The 20,370-nt window shown below is 32.1% G+C and overlaps 1 protein-coding gene across 1 annotated transcript; it reads left to right on the top strand.

Moving 5' to 3' along the window:
• The first annotated feature begins 1,168 nt into the window (after positions 1–1,168).
• LOC143045327 (uncharacterized) lies at positions 1,169–17,679 on the top strand. The gene is made up of 8 exons (XM_076217765.1): positions 1,169–1,301; positions 6,294–6,545; positions 10,448–10,726; positions 11,270–11,383; positions 13,040–13,351; positions 13,934–13,966; positions 16,128–16,200; positions 17,068–17,679. The coding sequence occupies exons 1-8, from the start codon at positions 1,229–1,231 to the stop codon at positions 17,531–17,533; spliced, it is 1,602 nt and encodes a 533-aa protein (XP_076073880.1). The 5' UTR covers positions 1,169–1,228; the 3' UTR covers positions 17,534–17,679.
• Positions 17,680–20,370: the final 2,691 nt, after the last annotated feature.

Below are 20,370 nucleotides of genomic sequence, written 5' to 3'. Positions count from 1 at the left end.
CACACACACACACACACAAAATCACACCGAAAAATGCCGAAACACATAATTCAATACGTTCTCCTTTAACATAGTTGAACGAAGCACATTGTGTGTGCGAATTCCGGTTGTTTGTTTTCAAATATGCATTGTTGCGTTGGCAGGGGAAGCCAATGAATGTCAAATTTTATCGGAAAATAGAATTCGATATTGGAATGCCTGACAATTGCATTTACCCTATCAAAATTATAGATGTTTCTAAAACATATGACGTAATTATAATTAATTAAATAAAACAGCTATATATGCTAAATAAAAATAAGCAGTTACTTGGGTAACTTAAATATCGCATACCAGTATTAATAAATCACGAATGGCAATGGATATGTTGGCATAATAATAAGGAGATCTGATAATCGTATGAATGCCAATTAATGAGGCCACTACTCTAGAATCTAAATGACGTTGACTTTGCAACTATAGGTAATAGTACGTGCTGCCTTTAAAACCTTAAAATAAACAAAAATTATACAATATAATATGTTTACATGTATATTTTTGTCAATCATGAAATATAAGTTTATTACAAAAAAATATAATTATAAAGGTTGTTAAGAATTATATATTATTATTGTAACAATAAACCAATTTTTGAGACATTTTGGTTTATTGTTACAATACTATAAAGTATGTTCCCTATTGGAATTTTGTAAACAAGGAATAATATATTAATCACTAACAATTTTGTAGTATGCAATTGCTTGGGAAAATAAATGTAGTAAATTAAAAGTTCTTGGGGAAAAAACATATTCCTGATATAAATTCCTGATATATTTATTTCACTTTACCAATCCTGCTAAATTTTATTGATTTAAAATTGTTGGGATATATTCATTTTTGAATAATCAACTTGTAGAAATAGTAGCAAATGCACTGAAATGACATGTTTGTTGTTAAAGCCTTCGATTATATATAAAGAAATATTTAGCAAGTTTTACTTAAACACGGTATTTTATAATCAAATTAAAGAATATTATATTTTGCTGATAACTGCTTGCATATCCATCAACGGTATTGATACAATAAGATTTAAGTTAAACGTTGAACAGTTTAATCTAAAAGTAGTGTAATTTTAAATTACAAGTAAGTCGTCATTTTTGGAAATGTAAAGGGGAAGGAAACAGGCGAGCTTTACATATAAGCACATGACAAGTATAAATACAAGTATTTTCTTCTCGAAACTTTAGCTATGATGAAAACAAAATATATAGGATATATTTTTACTTTTGTGTTCAACGCCTTTGTACCACAGTTTCAAACAGGTAAGCAATTTAAAATGTGAAACTAAGCAGTGGAAAGTTTGAAAAAAGGTTGTGATTAATGGAAATCAGATGTGGAAATAAACATAAATAGATTCATTTCTGGTATATGAAGTTAATCAAGATAAACTGGTTTATTTTACCCTCTACAGTTTTACTTAAAATCGTTACTTGAAAGGGCACAATAAGCTGCCAAAATCACTATCAACGATTGCTCAAAATACTTAAATCTAAATTAACTTATTTTATAACCATACTTGAATTACAATAGATCCCTCTAAATTACCATTGAGCAACACGTCTTAGACTACCATAATTATATAAACATAATTATATAATTTGCGATTGTTTATGTTCTATTTGATTTCATGACATAGACAAAAACATATGTAAATCATCGTTTTACCCGTAAGAGAATGATTTCTTTGCTGACCAAAACGGTCATTGAAATTGTGATGAGCATTTGTGATTCTCATTTCAAGAAAAAAAAAGGTTAAATTAAACATTCCATGTATACAAACTGCAATGCGGTCGAATTATTGTTTTGCAAGATGATAATAAATCAGAGATGCTTTTAGCTTATTTTTACAGTATTGAAAAAAACTGACTGCTAATAGTTCATTTTCAATTCTATATTTCATTTACTACGGGTGTTCGAAACAAAGATAAAAAATCGTGATTTAAAAAGTACCTTTGAACTAAAATTTGATAACATATATACTGGTTTCCGGATTTCCAGTCATCATGTTGATATCATTAATTATTGTATGGTCAATGCATGTGTTGTTTATACCGGAAACAGTCTTGTTTATTATTTGTAATTCAAACTGCTTAAAAATTTAACATCATTTAAATTTATGGGTTAGATAATTTACATGTTCCTATTGCTAATACGTTTAGTTGATGTCATAGGATACACAAGAGAAATTCATAAATCTGTATGTGTATGAAACCAAGCCCCTGCTATGAATCACCAGTGTATTTTAACAGAAGTAACACGGTGAGTGCAGGGGCGTAGCTGCCGTTAGGCACTTTAGGCACGAGCCTACACATAATTTTTTCACAATTTATTTTTTTATTAAAAAAAATAATAAACAACGTTATCTGTAGATGAACGCCAGTCTCTCATTCTCAGTGAATAAAATATTGGATAGAATTGAATGTTTTTTATGATTTTACCTTATATAGAAACTATAAACTAGAACTTTGGTTCAGAATGAGATCATTTCACTTCTATCAACAAAAACTTGAATGAACCTCAACTTAGAAACATGATTTCTTTAATTATTTGTTGTTAGTGTTCAACTAGTCAGTTTCCCCTTTGTCTTCACCGGACTTGCCAATGTTGGTCGTCCGTTTGGCTGTACAGGATGTATAAATACGCAGTCGCGTCTGGTCAGAACGGGGACATTACATCCGACACTCTAATTGTAGAGAGAATGCCACTCTTTGAGGAGTTCGTAGTTGGCTACTGAAAGGCGAAATTTCTGCTCCTATCCAATAGTCCCTCATTTTCTAAATAAACTCATCATAGATACCAGGACTAAATTTAGTATATACGCCAGACGCGCGTTTCGTCTACAAAAGACTCATCAGTGACGCTCGAATCCAAAAAAGTTAAAAAGGCCAAATAAAGTACGAAGTTGAAGAGCATTGAGAACCAAAATTCCTAAAAGTTTTGCCAAATACAGCTAAGGTAATCTATGCCTGACAATGCATGGCATTTTCAAATTTCCAGACCTTCGTCCTGGACGACATCTATTACAGGACCTAGCTCCTTGTTGTAATTCTTGTTATATTTTTTTTTGTCCTGAACTTGCATAAATATTTGACACTGGATGTTTAAAAATCAATCAATCAACTAGCTTCCAGTAATTTTGAGTACTCTCAGATCTGCGTGCAATGACCACAATTATTCAAATTCCTAAGCAGGTAGGAATTTAACAGTAGAGGATATAAAGCAATATGAATTTCTTGAATTTGTTACGATAGTATGAACAGAACAGAACTTTTGCATTAGGCATCGACTATGTGTGTATGTGTGGCTAGGGCGAAGGTTTAAGAATCAAAAGATTGATGGTTTTTGTCTAGCTAAAAGGATAGTTTTATTATATAGTAATATCAGTGTTTACGCGCCTATTTTTTTTAATGAAGGATCGTTACAATCATACATATAGCTTGTTGTTCGGTGTGAGCCAAGGCTCCGTGTTGAAGGCCGTACATTGAACTATAATGGTTTACTTTTATAAATTGTTATTTGGATGGAGAGTTGTCCGATTGCCACTCACACCACATCTTCCTATACCTATATCAATCAGAACGGTATAGATATGAAAATACCAAGCAGGGTGTACTGCTTAATTAAAGGGATACGCTTATCTACAGTTAGGCAATGCATATTGTAAATATTTTTTTCTTCATATTTCCGATTGTACTGCGCGTTTTCTAAATCACCAGTCAGATGTTATAGTGAATTATTCATAATTTTTCGAACTTTTCATCATGTATATTATAATTATCATGATTATAAAATAACCAGTAAATTTAATATTTTTGTACATAAAATTTTGCAGCTAAAATGCTGAAAACCGTTTTCCGTCGGGGGGCTTGGCCCCCCTCAGCCCCCTACCAGGGCTCTGTCCTGGACCTACTGGAGGCCTTGAGCGACCCCAAGACCCCCTGCCGATTGGTGCCTACAGTTGACAGAATACCTAGCTACGCCCCTGGAGTGTAACATGTGGACTACAACTTGTTCAGTCTTGATATTTCTGAGAAGAGTTGTGAATTGTTGATTGCCCCTTCGTCCTTTTTAACCTTTTGCATATATATGAACACAAAATTTCATGTATCAACTTTTTATACTGGATTTACATTTATCGGGAGCGCTCAATTCCAAATAGACTAAATTGATTAGTTTAAAGGCTAATATGAATGTAATATTAGATGGTAAATTTGGATTTACAGGTAGAAAGCTATTTTAAAACATAAACACCTAGAATAGTATGGTATATTATCTTGCCTCTTATATATTTCTAGGAATATGATTGAGTAAAAGCAACCGCGGATAGAACGTGTATGTTCCATATTAAATAAGTAGGCTGGGCTTATTTCAATGTACAATTAGTAATCTTAAAGGTTTCAACAGACGATGAAATTAAAAATGAACGATTGAAATAAAACACATTTGAAGCTAACAAGTTTCTTCTGTATAGACTAATAGAAGTATGTTCCTAGTACTAATGGTATTGAATATTTGATCTTTTTTAATATGCCACTAGTCTGAATGCCACATGTTAAGATAGTCGGTTAGATAAATTCGTTACATAGTGTGCTAGCGACCTACTACGATATTTATGGGGTCGGTAAATTCCATATAGGTATTCGAGCGTCGCTATCATCCCATATGGAATTTATTGACCCCATATATATCGTATTAGGTCACTAGAACACTATGTAATGTTTTTAATACTTGAAAGAGACATTGACACTGTACTGTAGAAGTTTATTTGTTCAACAAAGATATTTACAAACGGTTCAATAGTATCGTTTTCGTATGCTACCATCTTATATTTAGTATTGTTAGGCAAATATTAAAACTTTTTAAATATTCCTTATCTGCGCAGTATCGCCTTTTTTAGACCGCATTAGCATTAAAAACGCTGGATTATTTGCATGCGTTTATTAACTGAAATGGTAACACATCAAGAACGATACCGTGAAATCAACCAGTACACACTAATAAACAGCTCTTTTCTAAAATCTAAACAGTTCAGCTATATAAAATTTATTACAATAGACAAGACAGATATTTATAATTTAAAAAAAAAATCAGAAATAATTTTATCGAAATTTACAAAAGTCTAAAATGAGGACAAACATATTGACCCCAACGTCTAAAACATGCGTGTCAGACATAACAGACTATAAGCATAATAATTTTTACAGGGGAGTTTGTTCTCTTCGAAACAGTGTTTAATCCGCGAAAGTTCGCATGAATGTTGTGCTTCATATATAAAATATTACAACATTACTAGATATACGTTGATGTAACTGCCAAAGCTATTTTTTGACAAAAATAAATAGTCTTCACCACGGTCAGATTAAGGAAACTGGAAAGTTATCAAATTTATAGGTTTTTAAAATATAAGATTATATCAAATTTCATTTTCATAAACTAAGCTGACAAAAGTAATTAGATAGGACATGTTAAACCCGAATTTTAGCAGCACTCATACCACAAATAAAAATCCAATGTCTAGTAAGTTTGTCCGTGGGACGATTTTGTTACGTTTTCAACGTTCTCGACTCTGGACCCTATTTATGCCTTTCAAAATGAAATTGTTTGTTTGTTTTGTGTTTTGGTGTTAGATGCAACTTTTAGCACACGTTGTTGTATTTAATCGGACATTATTCGATAGTATCAACAGGACCACAAAGTACCAAAAAAAAAAATCGATGACTGGGTTGTTCTTTTAGATGAGTATTGTAAACATATATGGGATGAATATAACTATTTTTATCTGACATTCGCTGCATTTCTTAATTTAATTGTTCCTTTATTTAAAAAGTAAAGTGTATTGTATATTAAGTCAGACACTTTTTACTTGTAAATTTCCACAATTTTTTTTATTAAAGCAAAACGGATACCTTCTTCCTTTTCGGATTTAGGTGAGGAAACATTGCATTTAAGTACTTTCTATGTCATTTGGTTTCTGGAAGAGAGTTGTCTAATTGGCACTCATACCATATCTTCTTTTTTATATATACTATTATCTATCCCAAATACATACATTGTGTTGTGTCGCTACTTCTAGTGGGAAATATTTCATGCATATTCAGTGCAACCAAACATGCATTTAGAAGTATCCATATTGATGTGCAAAAAAAAAGTTGCAAACGAAATAAAATATATCTTTTAATAATCGGCTTAAAACGGCAAGTAATATCGTGCGTAACGTCTCCCTATTAGACATTCTATGTTATTTTCTATTTTAGATCAATCTGTTGAATGTGGAAATAAGTCATCAAAACTTCAATGTCACGAAAACAAAACAATTGACATAAATTATGTAGTTTGGTACTCATGGCAGTCTAAATGTAGGTCTGCTTTTGAGGGCAATTGCAATACTGGGAGAAAATTGATAGAAGAAAAATGCAACAGCAATAAAACCTGTACTTTGGTGGGAAATGACTTCAATTCGTGTAGTAAGCAACATAGACATGTGGATGTAAAAGTGTATTGTACAGGTAAAAAAATCCTTTTCAAAAGAGTTAATATTGGAGTTGAAATAAATAGACAGTTTCTCAACTAGAAAACACGCGGAAGCAAATGAGTGAAAAGTCAAAGTAATAAATCAAATTAATTATTTTACTGATTTGTGTATATTCATTAGAAGGTTCAGTAAGTCAAACATTTTAACTTGTGTCAACAATTTATTTATCAATTTTTAAATCAACAAACCTAGATATTCAACTGTTTAACAATTCGAGGAAATATATACTATAGGCAACAACAAAAAAGAAACGTTACATTGGTTTTAATAAAAAAAAATACATTTATTAATTTAAAATGTTTTCTAGATTAAAACTAAGTCTTGAATGCTTTATCTATCAAATTTACAAATTTGTAAAAAAAATCGGATATGACGTAACGTCATTTTATGATTGCAAACAAATACGCATTCATGCCCTGTATAGAATTGTTATCGAGTTGTCCTTTTTGGTCATTAATTGCGTAGAACACTATTGTTAACAAATAAAAAAATGAATGACTATTGTAAAGCAAGGCTTAAGACTCGTTTTGGAAATACTCGCACGACAAATGATCACCCTACGTGAAACGACGTTACGTCAAGACAGGCTAATCCGCATTATTACATTGGTTGCAATGAATTACATTGATTTCCCAGTTAAATAATAACCGATAATTTTACATGTGAAATAAACGTGGTTATTTTACTCTCTGACGTCATACAACAATAGGCGTTGTCAAGACGTCCAAAACGGCGGATCAAAACAATTTGTAAATGCGTAGAAAAAAAGATATAGTTCCTTAGTAATACATATTTTACATTAATTTCTTTAAAAAAGACATTTGCCAATGTAATAAAAAGAAAAACTAATTAAAGAATTCAAATATCGAAAAATATTCAACTCGTGACCGAACAACACTAATAATTAACTCATGCGCTACGCGCATTCGTGAATTAATGGGTTGTTCGGTCACTCGTTGAATATTTTTCTCTATTTGAATTCTTCGATTAGTTATTCTATAGTTATTCATCTCTATAATCTATTTGTAAACTTGTAACAAACAGCACGACAAACCCATGGACGAATTAACAACAGAATGTCTGCCCAAACAGTTCGTTATCAATTGCGTCAAGTTGGTCTAAGAGCTCGTCGTCCATTGAAGGGACCTATCATTACGCAGCGTCACAGGATGGCGCGACTTAAATGGACTCATTTACGGATTAAATAGAAAGGCTAACATGGAGTCAGGTCCATTTTTACCGATGAATCGAAATTCAATTCTAAATTTAGAGACGACAGAGCCAGGCTCTTAATAAGACACAATGAACGAGTTACTGATGCGTGCCTACAGGAACCAGATCGATTTAGTTGTGGCGGAATTATGGTTTGGGACGGAATAACCTACCAGGAACGTAACGATCTCACAATTATTGATCGCAACCTATAAGTATAGGGACGAAATTCTGGCTTCAGTCGTTCTCCCGTTTCTGTGACTGCATCGTTTTAACAACGTTTTTCGGCTGGACAACGCTCGTTGTCACATGGAGCACATTACGATAACTTTTTTGGAGAATGACCAAATTCGTGTGTTGCCATGGCAAGCAATGACTCCAGATTTATCGACAAACGATTTATCTTTGGGACAAACTTGACCGACGTATCAGAAATAGCCCAAATCCACCTGAAACGTTCGCCCAGCTCCGAAATTTTTTTTCAGGAAATGAAGCAGCAATCCCTTAGACTTCATTCCACGTCTAATTGATTCATTGCAACGGAGGTGACAGCTGGTCATACACGGTATTGCCGTGTTAACTTGAAATCTGAACTTGCCCTGTTAATAGTTATCAAAGGTACCAGGCTTATAATTTAATACGCCAGACGCGTGTTTCGTCTACAAAAGACTCATCAGTTACGCTCGAATGAGATTGTAGTTAAAAACATTCTCCCATTTAAGGAATGACTGACTAAAATGTGTGCAAACGGAAGGGCTGTAAAAAAAGGCAACAGCAGTATACCGCTTTCGAAAGTCATATATCGATTGAGAGAAAACAAATCCGGGTTACAAATTAAACTGAGGGAAACACATCAACGATAAGAGGAAAACAAAGAAACAACAGAAACACTGAAGTGCAACAACAAAACAAACGACATTGCAACACTCACAGTAATGAAATATAAGAAAACAACTGCTATTTTCCTGACTTGGTACAGAAAATTTGAGGAACAATGGTGGGTTAAACCTGGTTTCAAGCTTGCTGAACCTCTCACTTGTATGACAGTCGCATCAAATACCATTATATTGACAACGATGTGTGAACAAAAGAAACAGACACAATAGGTAAAAATGTCACAAACAGGGGAACAACAGCAACACGAACCCCACCAAAAACTGGGGTTGATCACATGTGTGTCGGAAGAGCAGATCCTGATCCACATGTCGCACCCGTCGTGTTGCTCATGTCATTACAAAGCCGGTTAATAGTCTAATTCGGTAGGTCACATTCGTGAAAATAACATTTTTTCTGTTCAAAAAAATAAGTCGTTCTTATATTTCAATTCTAAAATACTAAGAATTAAATTGGGGGAAAAAAATTGATAACTTCACGGTTTGATGACAAAATTATGTATATGGGCTGATAGACAGAACTATTTTAGCCAACGAGAAGACGTGTTGTTACATCCAAATTGAGTGTGTGGCACGCGGCTGATATTTTACGCATATCAATGAGTAAAAAACACGCTAATACAAACAGTTTAAACTATGATATGACGTATCAGTGCAGAAACATGGATTGTTTATCTCCATCCTCGTCGATTTATCAATAAAATAAACGAGACTTTATTCGTCCAACCGAACAACTATCACAACGTTTTGTACACGTAAAAGAAGTTTTAATAAAAATACAAAACTTTATTTATGTATTTTAATATTCACCCCAAAGAAAACATTTTGTTTAGACAAATTGCCTATAAAAATAAAAATTGCATTTCATTTGTTGACACTGACTTGATCATCTCGAGTATCACCTCATTTGATATCCTTCCTTCTGCGCAGACAAATAAAGATTTAAAAAAGAAGTTTTTTCATCATTTATATTCTATATCACAAACTGTATTTGTTTATGTCATATTAAGTTCGATGCAAATGACATTTATTATGAAACCCAGAAAAGCGCATATATATTGATATGAAATTAGTAAAATAGAATACAAGTCAACCATAGAGAAATTATTATGTTTGTGTTGTCATATTATCTTCTACGACGTATGAGACAACGTCATATGAATTTAAGCAAGCTATGAACAAAAATTGTAATTATTTAGTGGAAATAACAAATAGTTATTATCTGTTGATTTATATAACATGTGTAATATATCAACAAATATTGAAATGTCAATGTTAGACCGATGTTACTCCTTGATAGAAAGTTGCAGCTCAAAAAGGATGAACCTGAACGTGTACTCATCACGAGCACCACGACAGGTGACATATGTTTAGCAGTATCTAACAACATGACAGTTATTCAGTGCGGTCTTCAGTTTCTATTATGAGTCTCAGTTTTTTCTTTCTTGTTTCATGTCATGGTGTCGGTGTCTCTTTAGATTGTCTTTTTTTGGTATATTCCGCCTTTTAAAAAAATTTACAACGGGCTATACAAAGGGTTATGCTGAACTCATCCAAAAAAAGCTTTATTGATGCCATCATGATTTGTTTCATTTTTATTGTATGTCTATGTCATGTCTTTCTTTCCCAGATTGTATAATTATCACAGGTACCATATTATTACTTAGCCATAAGCAACATAACATCTGTAAAAACTCTTCCTAAAGAAAAAATCGTCTGCTTTAAAAAAAAACATATGTAATAACTTATATACAACTGTTTTACATTGAAGGATGGTGGCCATATAGTCATTATACGTATACCAAACATGTTGAGGTATGCGGATCGCTCGCTGAAATGTATTGCGGTTATTATTATGCAATAAGTAAAATTGATATCCTAAAGATTGAGTTTATAGATGAATGCGAAGTTGGAAGAGAAGTATCAAACTGCATTACGAAAACTTTTAGAAGATGCATTGGATATAGGAGCTGTGGTAACATCCGGTTAAATAACAGGAAGTGTTTTTATTTGGCTCCAAGGTCAATTATAGATTACAGCTGCAAAGAAGGTGATCTCTCTCTCTCTCTCTCTCTCTCTCTCTCTCTCTCTCTCTCTCTCTCTCTCTCTCTCTCTCTCTCTCTCTCTCTCTCTCTTCTCTCTCTCTCTCTCTCTCTCTCTCTTTTGGCTCGTTATTATTGTGTGACAAAGCCTTCCCATTTTTATTTCACTTCGTATTACACAGTTGGCTCAAAACCGCAGAAATAGTTAGTCGTTATGTTTTGGTAACACATATATGCTTCAATGCACAATTTGAATGAGTTGTATAGTAACATTTTTTTGTGGTCGAAAACTAATGAAGACGTAAAGAACCGAAGCATATACTGTAGGTAGAATAAATGTTAAATATAGAAACGAATAAACAGTGGTTTAAAAAAATTCAACATGAATGATAACTCAGTTTTAATATCAGTTTATATATATTATCATATGATACCTTAATATTAATATATATTAAAATTTTAAAATTTGTTAATCTGCTTTAGTAGTACATATGTTTCTTCCATCTTCGTTTTTTCATATTTGAGCAAAAGTTCTTTGTTGTGTATTACAGAAACAACAGGTTTATCTACAACAACAGTGAACAATAGAAACCATGGTATCATCCCGACAGCAGACGTGCCTCAAAGGACAATTGCTGTTGATATAACAAAACCGCCAAAATCAGGTTAGGCTTAATGATGAAAAGAAGATAATAACTTCCCATCACTTTTCAATGAATAATGATTGAAAATTGATTTTCAGAGTTTTGTGCTTATCTCTACACGTTTCTTTGGTAAAGATTATGAAAGATTTTACATGATTTTTGTTTATGTTACGGTTTTCTAAGAGATATATTTGGTGTAATATTGAACTATAAGTAAATGAATAATTGATACCACAAATACTTTTATATTGCTATACTATCTTGTATTAAATTGAGAATAGAACCGGAGAATGTGACAGAGAGACAACAACACGACCAGAGAGTAGTAAACAGCCCAAGGCCACCAATGGGTTTTCAACACAGCGAGACAATCCCGATCCCAGAGGCGGGCTTCATTCAGTAATGTATTCACATGTAATTTTGATATTTCCATTTGATTTTCGAAATATTACAAAAAAAATAACTTAAATTTTCTATAGAAACAGCAGGTTCTTTTTCGGGTAACAATTAGATTGTATTCATTGCATGTTCACACTCCAAACTACTACTTAATTTTTATCAAAAGAAGTATCAAAATATCAAAGCGATTAACATTCGAAAATTTGAAATGGATCGTTAAATCTATTTAGAAATTATTTTATTTTATTTTCTTGAGTCTCTTATTGTCTTATACTGTCATTGTAGTTTTGATTAACATTATAAACAAATGTCCTCTAACTAGTGTGCTGGTGCCTGTTTATCGAAACTGTTCTAGGATTTGTCTTATCAGCTCTCTAAGGAATAAATTAGAATAATATTAGGACATATGTACATTTATTTTATGTGTTTTATATATATACGCTGCCCCACTATTCTTATTTTCCACGTGGAAAATAAAAGAGCGGTATCATATATATACTACTGGTTTGTTATATCTTTTGAAAGAGAGCAATAATACATTGAATAAGTAAAAACAGAGCAAATTTAGAAAAAGGCAAATCCATATATAGATGGCAATCGTACTTTTTAACAAATCAACCATGCAAAAATATATATTCTAAAGTTGGGACCATTCTAAGACCATCTTTAAACACCTAAATAGGTGTCCTAAAGTTAGGACAATTCGTAAGTTACGACATGATTGATCAACGCATTTAAGACAAATATGCGTCCTACGATGATCTTATGACAGTCATGTCCTTATCCTAAGAGCACATCGATAAGCAGGCCGTCTTTAGTAGGGAAATATCCATTTCAAAGCCACTTTTACACTTTAGATATCATTTACTAAAACAAAGTCGTCATCCTTATTCTTCACGATTCCAGCGTCTTGTAAAATTTAATGAAACTCTTATTTCCTTTGGACTGAGCGTTATACCTTCCCTGAAAATGGATAGTCGAATACATTGCAAATGAGATCTTTCAAGGCGATTCTCTAATATGAAACAATTCCGAACATTTGTCATACTTTTTTATATATTATTTAACCACCATGCATTTCGTATTTTGATTCAATTTATAACTTTAAAAAATAGTGTTTGGCGCTAATAATATTTCTAAAAAATTAACAATTGGCACAAAAACAAATGCTGTCATTTGGTTTATTCTGCTAGTTTTCCTCGAAAATCATTGTTGTTCACAACAAGGAATAATAAAATTATAATTCACCTTTAATATGACTGTGTTTCTTTACTTCAGATAAAATTGAATGGATTTTAGATTTAGACAAAGATGCTAGGCTACTTGTTATTAACAAGAAACGAAACCTAACTTACTCTCTTTGTGCAAACAATTGGACAAATGAGTATGCTATAATAGTTTGTCGCCATTTAAAAAGATCTGATAATGGGATTGCCGGAGTTATACCCAGGAATTCAAATCTATCGAGAATAGCATACGGACTAGACTGTCCTGTTAATATTACGAATCCGTTTGAATGCAAACCAGACAATACCAATGCTTCAAGAAAGATTTGTAATTTTACCGGAGACGCAAGTGTTAGGTGTTATAGTAAGTTTCCAATAGCATTATTAAATAAGAAACTAAACTGTTAAAAGATATATTACGGATTTGTTATGCTTTGCCATATGAATAGCATAAACAATCAACATCTTTTTCGTCTGACAGTTAATACTTTAATCTAAAATAAATTAACATTTTAATTACATAAATTGCTTTTAGTATTCCAACAACAAAGGAATGAAATTAGTATATAGATCAATGATACATCAAATTTTGTTATTATAAAAATTTAAAAAGGAACTATTAAATGCTATGAATAAAGGCAACAGTAGTATACCGCTGTTCAAACTCATAAATCCATGGACAAAAACAAAATAAAACTGAGGGAAATGCATTAAATATAAGAGGAGAACAACGACACAACACTACAATGTAACACACAGAAACGGACCAAGCATCAGACAAAATCTCACGAGAATAACAAATATAACATCATAACCAAATACTTGAATTTGGGATAGACAAGTACCGTGATTATTAAAATATGATGACTTCAGGAAGTTTTTGTATTTTTAAAACGCAAGCAAAACAAAATTATTGTATAAAAATATTTCAATATTTATATTTCAGATGACACAGACAGTCATTTTTCGGTTAAAACAGGTAAGGGAAAAAGTGGTCAATGAAAAAATTTGATTGACACGGATTATAGAAACAAACAAAGAATACATAAATAACTAGTAATAATGGATGCGTTCAGTAAGACCTGCGCGGGTCCGTGGCTCAATTAAAATATCAACGCCTAATTTTTAGCACGAAATTTAGTATTTGTATTGTCATCTGATAAAGTCATACTGATTATAAGGTGCACAGTTTTCTCTTCTTTCAACATTCTTAAGTTTGAACCTGCATTTTGTATATTTTGAGGATGAGTGAATTAGGTGAGTGTATGTTCGTATGTTTTTCGCATTACAATTAAATACACATTATAATTAAATGCTGTTCCTGAAGACTTTACACCGTTTTTTTCTATTTTATATGTATGAAAGTTTATTGGCTATAGTTAAGATTATTACTAACAATTTGAAGAGCATTGAGGATGCAAAATTCCAAAAATTCCAAAAAGTTGTTCCAATAACGACTAAGGTCATCTATGCCTGGTATAAGAAATTTGTAGTATTTACTTTTGTAAACAGGAAATTTATAAAAATGACCGTATACTTGATATTCTTGTCAACATTGAAGTACTGACTACTGGGCTGGTAGTACCCTCCTGGACGAAACGTCCACCAGCAGTAGCATTGACCCAGTGGTGTTAATAGTTATCAAAGGTACCAGGCTTATGATTTAAATATATTGTTAAACCATGGGTCCCTTTTCACAAGTCTCCCAACTATTGCCTTGATTTAGCAAGGTATTCTTTTATATTTTTGTTATGTTTATGCGCTATGATAGGCACTTGGGTGAATATGTCACTGCATTGCTTGACTTTTTGCAGATTGTTCCAATGTTGTCTTATAATTTTACCAAAGGTTTTTTACCATTTGATTAAATTTTATTAATGAGAGTATGTAGAACATTCCCTGTCATTTCAATTAGTTACAACACAGTGAAAATATGTCATGAACCATGTTATCGGAGGTATAAATAATATAGGTATTTGTACGTTGTACAGATTTGTGCAATGTCTATATTTCTCTTATAAACTAAAGATCAAGTTTTGTCTGACTTTAGCAGTTGGTCAATGAGTTGATCGTGCTAACAAAACAAAAGATTTCTTTAAAATAATCAGTTTAGTCGCCACCGCTGATATAAGATGTGTAGTTCGCAGGAAACTACCCTCAAGTTGTCAATGTCTAGGAAGTTTTTCATCGTAAGTTCGTTTCCAAAAACCGTTCAATCTTAACTTTGATAGACAGTTACATGTAACAACTTCAGTTAGGTATACCTGCAACATTCTAACAATTATTTTTGCGTAATGCTGAATACGTTACCACATTTAATGCATACAAATCTCTCAGATTACTATTTTGTTTACACAAATTGAGTATCAAAATATGTGGATTATGATATTCTTATTCACAAAAAGAATAATTCAAACAGAGGTCAAGTAAAGGAAGGCCATAAAAAAGTTAATTATGAAAAAAATTAAGTTTATTCTAGACAGCTATTTATGCGAAAAAAAGAAAATGGGAAGGCATTTTGAAAAAGTGCACATACGATATTCAATCCAGTTTGTACCAGAACTTTGATAGATGTTGAAAAGAGACATGCAGCTGAACAAGTCATTTGTTACGTTATTTAAGAAACAGGGTTGATTATATCTATTGATTCAATCATTTTAATTAAACCAATTTGTCTGGTCACAGGCAAGAAATACCTGAAATAAATCTGACCTCCTTAAAAGTAACATATTTAATCACAGCAAAATCCACTGGTTACATGTTATTGAACATTTTGATTTTGCCATTTTAAAAGGGTCTATCCGTTTTTAATTTCCTTTGGAGTTTGGTATTTTTGTTATTTTACCTTTTACACTTGGTAAACGGAATATGAGCGTTGACCTTACCTAAAACGCACTTTCAATAAAAATTTATAAAACATCTGGGCAAAACATATATTTGATAAGGTTCGTGTCTAAAAGTTAAAAAAATAGTAAAGTCAGTTAGATAGTATTATTCTTATAATTAAACTAGCATGTATCACTCTATGAAGAGTTTATTTATGAGTAGCATATTGGACAAAATAATATTACTAGTAAATGCATGTCATATACGCACATATATATGTATGAATTAGCTTTCTAAAGTTGAATTTTTTTTAGGAATAATTGTCGGAGGGATTCTTGGATTTGTATTTGTTCTCGTAATCATTGTAGTATTTATTTTATGTCGCAGGTATGTTTCTATAACTTACTAAATGCATGCTTTGCATAAAGTTTTTTCAAAGATTATAAAAGAAGTTTGTAAAATTTTCATTTGAATGACTATAAGAAAGTTTGTATTATAAAATTCTAGTCAATGAAATACAGAAGGCAGTGACTTGTCGATATTGACAAGTTTCATTATTTTGATTACCATGATTACAGCTTCTACCGTGTAAATTATTTTTTCAAAAATATATACCAGTAACTAGTAACTAGAAATCAACTTTTTGGGTCATATATAAAGCAGTACAACTAAGTCATATCATATTATAATTTTAAAAAAGTTTTGATATCTCACATTCGTAATGGTATTCGTGTTCTTTATATCGTAGTTATAATTGAAGCTGTATAACACTTCTTTCATAGAGAAAAAAAACATTCAGATCTTTCTTATGTATATATCATATTATCCTCTGAATACGTACATTAGTTGATTAGAACCCATATTTCCATTTTAAAAATACAAACCAAAGAAAACATGATATATCCAACTGAAACAAAATCAAGTACCATGAGATAGTTAAAGGTGGCAATCAGAACTTACGACCAAAGACCGCCCTAATGTGCACGTCACATAAGTCAACCAGTTTGTGATGATACATGAGACTGTAGAAACTATGAAGTATAGCTTTTCATACTTCTTTCTCAAAACCCTTTTGCCAAATTTTTAGGAATAAGTTGGGACATTCTTAAAAGATCAAAAATAGTGAGAATCATATGAACTCCAAACTGAATCAAGATATGTTTACTGTTCTTCCTGTCGATGTCGTCCCATTTTTTTTTTCAATCATACAATTTGAAATATTAATTTAAAATAACACATATAAAATACTTGTAGAAGAAAGAACAAGAAAGTAAACAAGAGGACTGGATATGAAACGAGAGAGAACACATCAGCATATGACAAACCAAGTAATATGAATAACCAATCAGCTACAGCAAATTACCATAGAGAAAATGACATGCACGATACTGGAGAACAAGAGCGTGTAACATTAACTATACCGACTACACCGGAAGCTGCGACTCAGTTGGATGGTGGTCAGTATTTTGTTTTAGATCCTGGTGCGACAGGATTCAATAGATCGAATACGAATTATTCAGAAAAAGACAACGAGACTCAATATGCAACGTCTTCTGACGGGGTTTATGACGTCACGAATGAAAGACGACATATAGAAAAAGATGAAATTAACATTTACAGTCATACTGTTGATGATGTTTACGACACTTCAGCCAATGACAGGAGAGGGAAAGAACGTGACAATTCATATGATGATTGTGTTATACAAAATGATGGTTAGCATTATCATATCTCACCGTACACGTTACATGTACCATTTAACTCATTAACGAAACAAGTCTTTTGTAAATTTTTTACGTGAGGCGTACCTTGTCTACAGTCAATCCTTTCTTGTAAATTATAGTTTTAATAAAATATCAAAAAAAATAATCAGTTACACATTTTCTAGTTGCTTGCATAAGAGAGGCGGAAGATAATGAAGGTTAAGACAATTAGAATATACCCGTCGTTATCTGTGAAACACATAATCGATCACCCCAACAGTCAACCAACTCGTGTTGGCGTCGGTCAAAGGGATACCTTCAATATGTTCAACTTCACCACATGGAATATAGATGTGAAAGATATCAAAGGGAATTTTGGTTACATATCCTCCTTTAAGGAAACAACCCTTACTCAAGGAAGTCATATTATAAAAATACAAGCCCTAATGAGAGGGTATTAACTACTAGTATATTGAACTACGTGATGCTTAGGGAAAATTTCTAAAAATCCGTTACATTGCCAATTGATACCTTTTACTTTTATAAACCTTTTTTATGACAGAATAATGAAGTATTTTTTTTTTATTATTCAAAATTTGTTTTGATTCGGAAATATTCACAGCTGGGTTTATCGACTATCTTCGTATGTAAAAACTCGCATTTTTAACTTTCGGGTGTCTAATTTTTAGAACAAAATAATTGTGTTGCTGTCTTGGTAGCGATTATTCCATATTTTTAATGCATAAACGATTAATATAAACCCCCCAAATTTCCACTTGCGCCAATGAAATATCACTATCTTTCCACGAAAAATGAGTATGAAAAGAAAAAATATATAGATACAAAAGTAAGAAACATTTATGGTCAGGTCATATGTTTTTGTTTGTCATACGAATTCGTACTAATAGATATAAGAAGATGTGTTATGATTGCCCATGAGACAACCCTCCAAGTCTCAATTTACACTAAGAAGTAAACCATTATAGGTCAAAGTACGGTCTTCAACACGGAGCCTCGACTCACACCGATCAGCAAGCTTTAAAGGGCCCCAAAGATATGCATTCTTTATCAATGGAATTTTAAGTCAAGCTTGCTGAATCTTTTTTTGCGATACTATCGGATTGTATTGTTTTCATATGTACTCTTTTTCGGATAATTGATATATCTCTGAAAGTATACAAGTTACATGTATCAGGGTTTTTTTTCTATTCATACTTTTCATCGTGTTCTAGTTTCTGAAGGACTAACATCTGGTACTCATATAAACCAAGATGCTTTATAGATTTATGAATTCAAAAGAATGGGAAGCATTGGACCTTTTATTTCCTCTTTTGTGATTGGCTGCTGACTGCTATAGGCAATCTGCGAGCGGCTGGTAACATTTCACTTTTTAAATCAGACATTCTCCCTTAATGGTTAAATGTTCAGTCAGAATTGGTACGTGTTCGTGCTCCTGTTATAGTTTGATATTCCGATTATTCATATGTGAGTGCTTTTTTTTCCTTCGACTAACAAGTATTGAAGTTAGAGTAAAGAATTAGAATGACGATATAGAGAAAATAAACAGTCTACACTTCGGAGTAACGCAAAAGATTAAAAAAAAACATAATAGAAAAAATTATCTAAGTAGTCCTGTGATTTAATTTTACACATGAACACAACAATTATTGGTTATGTTTTATTTACTATCTCATATTTCTTTTACCAATCAGACCGAAGAAAATTCTCGAAAATGGTTCTGAAATTAGAAATTATAGTTAACCGTAGTTATACTGTACATATGGTTAACTTCATTTTTATATAGAATTGATAACTATATCCTACAAATACGACGCAGTTTGTCGGTTTAGCATTCAATCTCTTCAGAAACTGTTAAAATCGAGGCCTATATTTTTAATGTTTCAATTTGTGAAGCATTTCGCGGTTTAAACTTTACATTTTCTCAGCTAATAAGTAAAGTTTAAAAAAAATTCAATGTCGCTGATTTATCTGTAAACCCAGCATATAAGTAATTATAGTATAAACTTTATCTCAAACACAATGTACGTATAAAAATTAAAATCATAATACCCTGGGGACATATGAATTTATTGGGATTAACAAAACATCATATCTCCCTAACACAATGGAAATAAATGTATATCGTTATTGTTAGGGTCCCTTTGGGGAACCTAGATTTGCTATCCCAACAAGAGCAGCACTTGAGTCCGTCTCTTGGAAGTTTCTGTGAAGCTACATCTTAACTTTTCTGTTTGGTAGTTTGTATAGATTGTCTTTTCGGCGTGTCTGCTAACATTCTACCTTTTTTATTGTCCTATTGATGTCTTCACTCTCTTCTCACAATCACGCAAAGCCTGTCTTTTACCATGTTATACTTTTATCTAATAATATTAGCGGTATTATTTGTTTCTGAACTAAATGCACCTTTTGAAAATTACTGTTTCTTCAGAGATACATGTAATCGAGGCAAAAATATTTGAAAATCCCAAATTTATGAACAGATGACCGCATAAACAAGAAAGGACAAAAAATATAGCCAAACCTGGTAAAGAAATCAGATCTTTGCTCGAGGAAGATATATTCCTGAATTTTAACCTATTTCAAAATCTTACTGCCTTAAAACTTAGATATAGAAAGATATGGTATTATTACTACCAATGAGACAACTCGCAATCTAAGTAAAGTTCATAAAAGTAAACCATTATAGGTCAATGTACGATCTAAAGTACGGAGCCTTGGCTCGCACCGAACAGCAAGATATAAAGGGCCCCAAAAAATTACTAGTGTAAAACAATTACTTACTTTGGTTACATAAAGCTGTATTACACGGCATTTCATGGTCTTTTGTTGGTTG

This window comes from Mytilus galloprovincialis, chromosome 9 (genome assembly GCF_965363235.1).
Source record: "Mytilus galloprovincialis chromosome 9, xbMytGall1.hap1.1, whole genome shotgun sequence".
NCBI classification, from domain to species: domain Eukaryota; kingdom Metazoa; phylum Mollusca; class Bivalvia; order Mytilida; family Mytilidae; genus Mytilus; species Mytilus galloprovincialis.
Note: the sequence above shows the minus strand (reverse complement) of the source record. Positions and strands in the feature narration are given on the sequence as shown.

Coding starts and splice junctions, on each gene's coding strand:
- LOC143045327 (XM_076217765.1), top strand. CDS start 1,229: ATGATGAAAACAAAATATATAGGATATATTTTTACTTTTGTGTTCAAC. Junction 13,967..16,127: donor TCATTTTTCGGTTAAAACAG/GTAAGGGAAAAA, acceptor AATTTTTTTTAG/GAATAATTGTCGGAGGGATT. Junction 16,201..17,067: donor GTATTTATTTTATGTCGCAG/GTATGTTTCTAT, acceptor AAATACTTGTAG/AAGAAAGAACAAGAAAGTAA.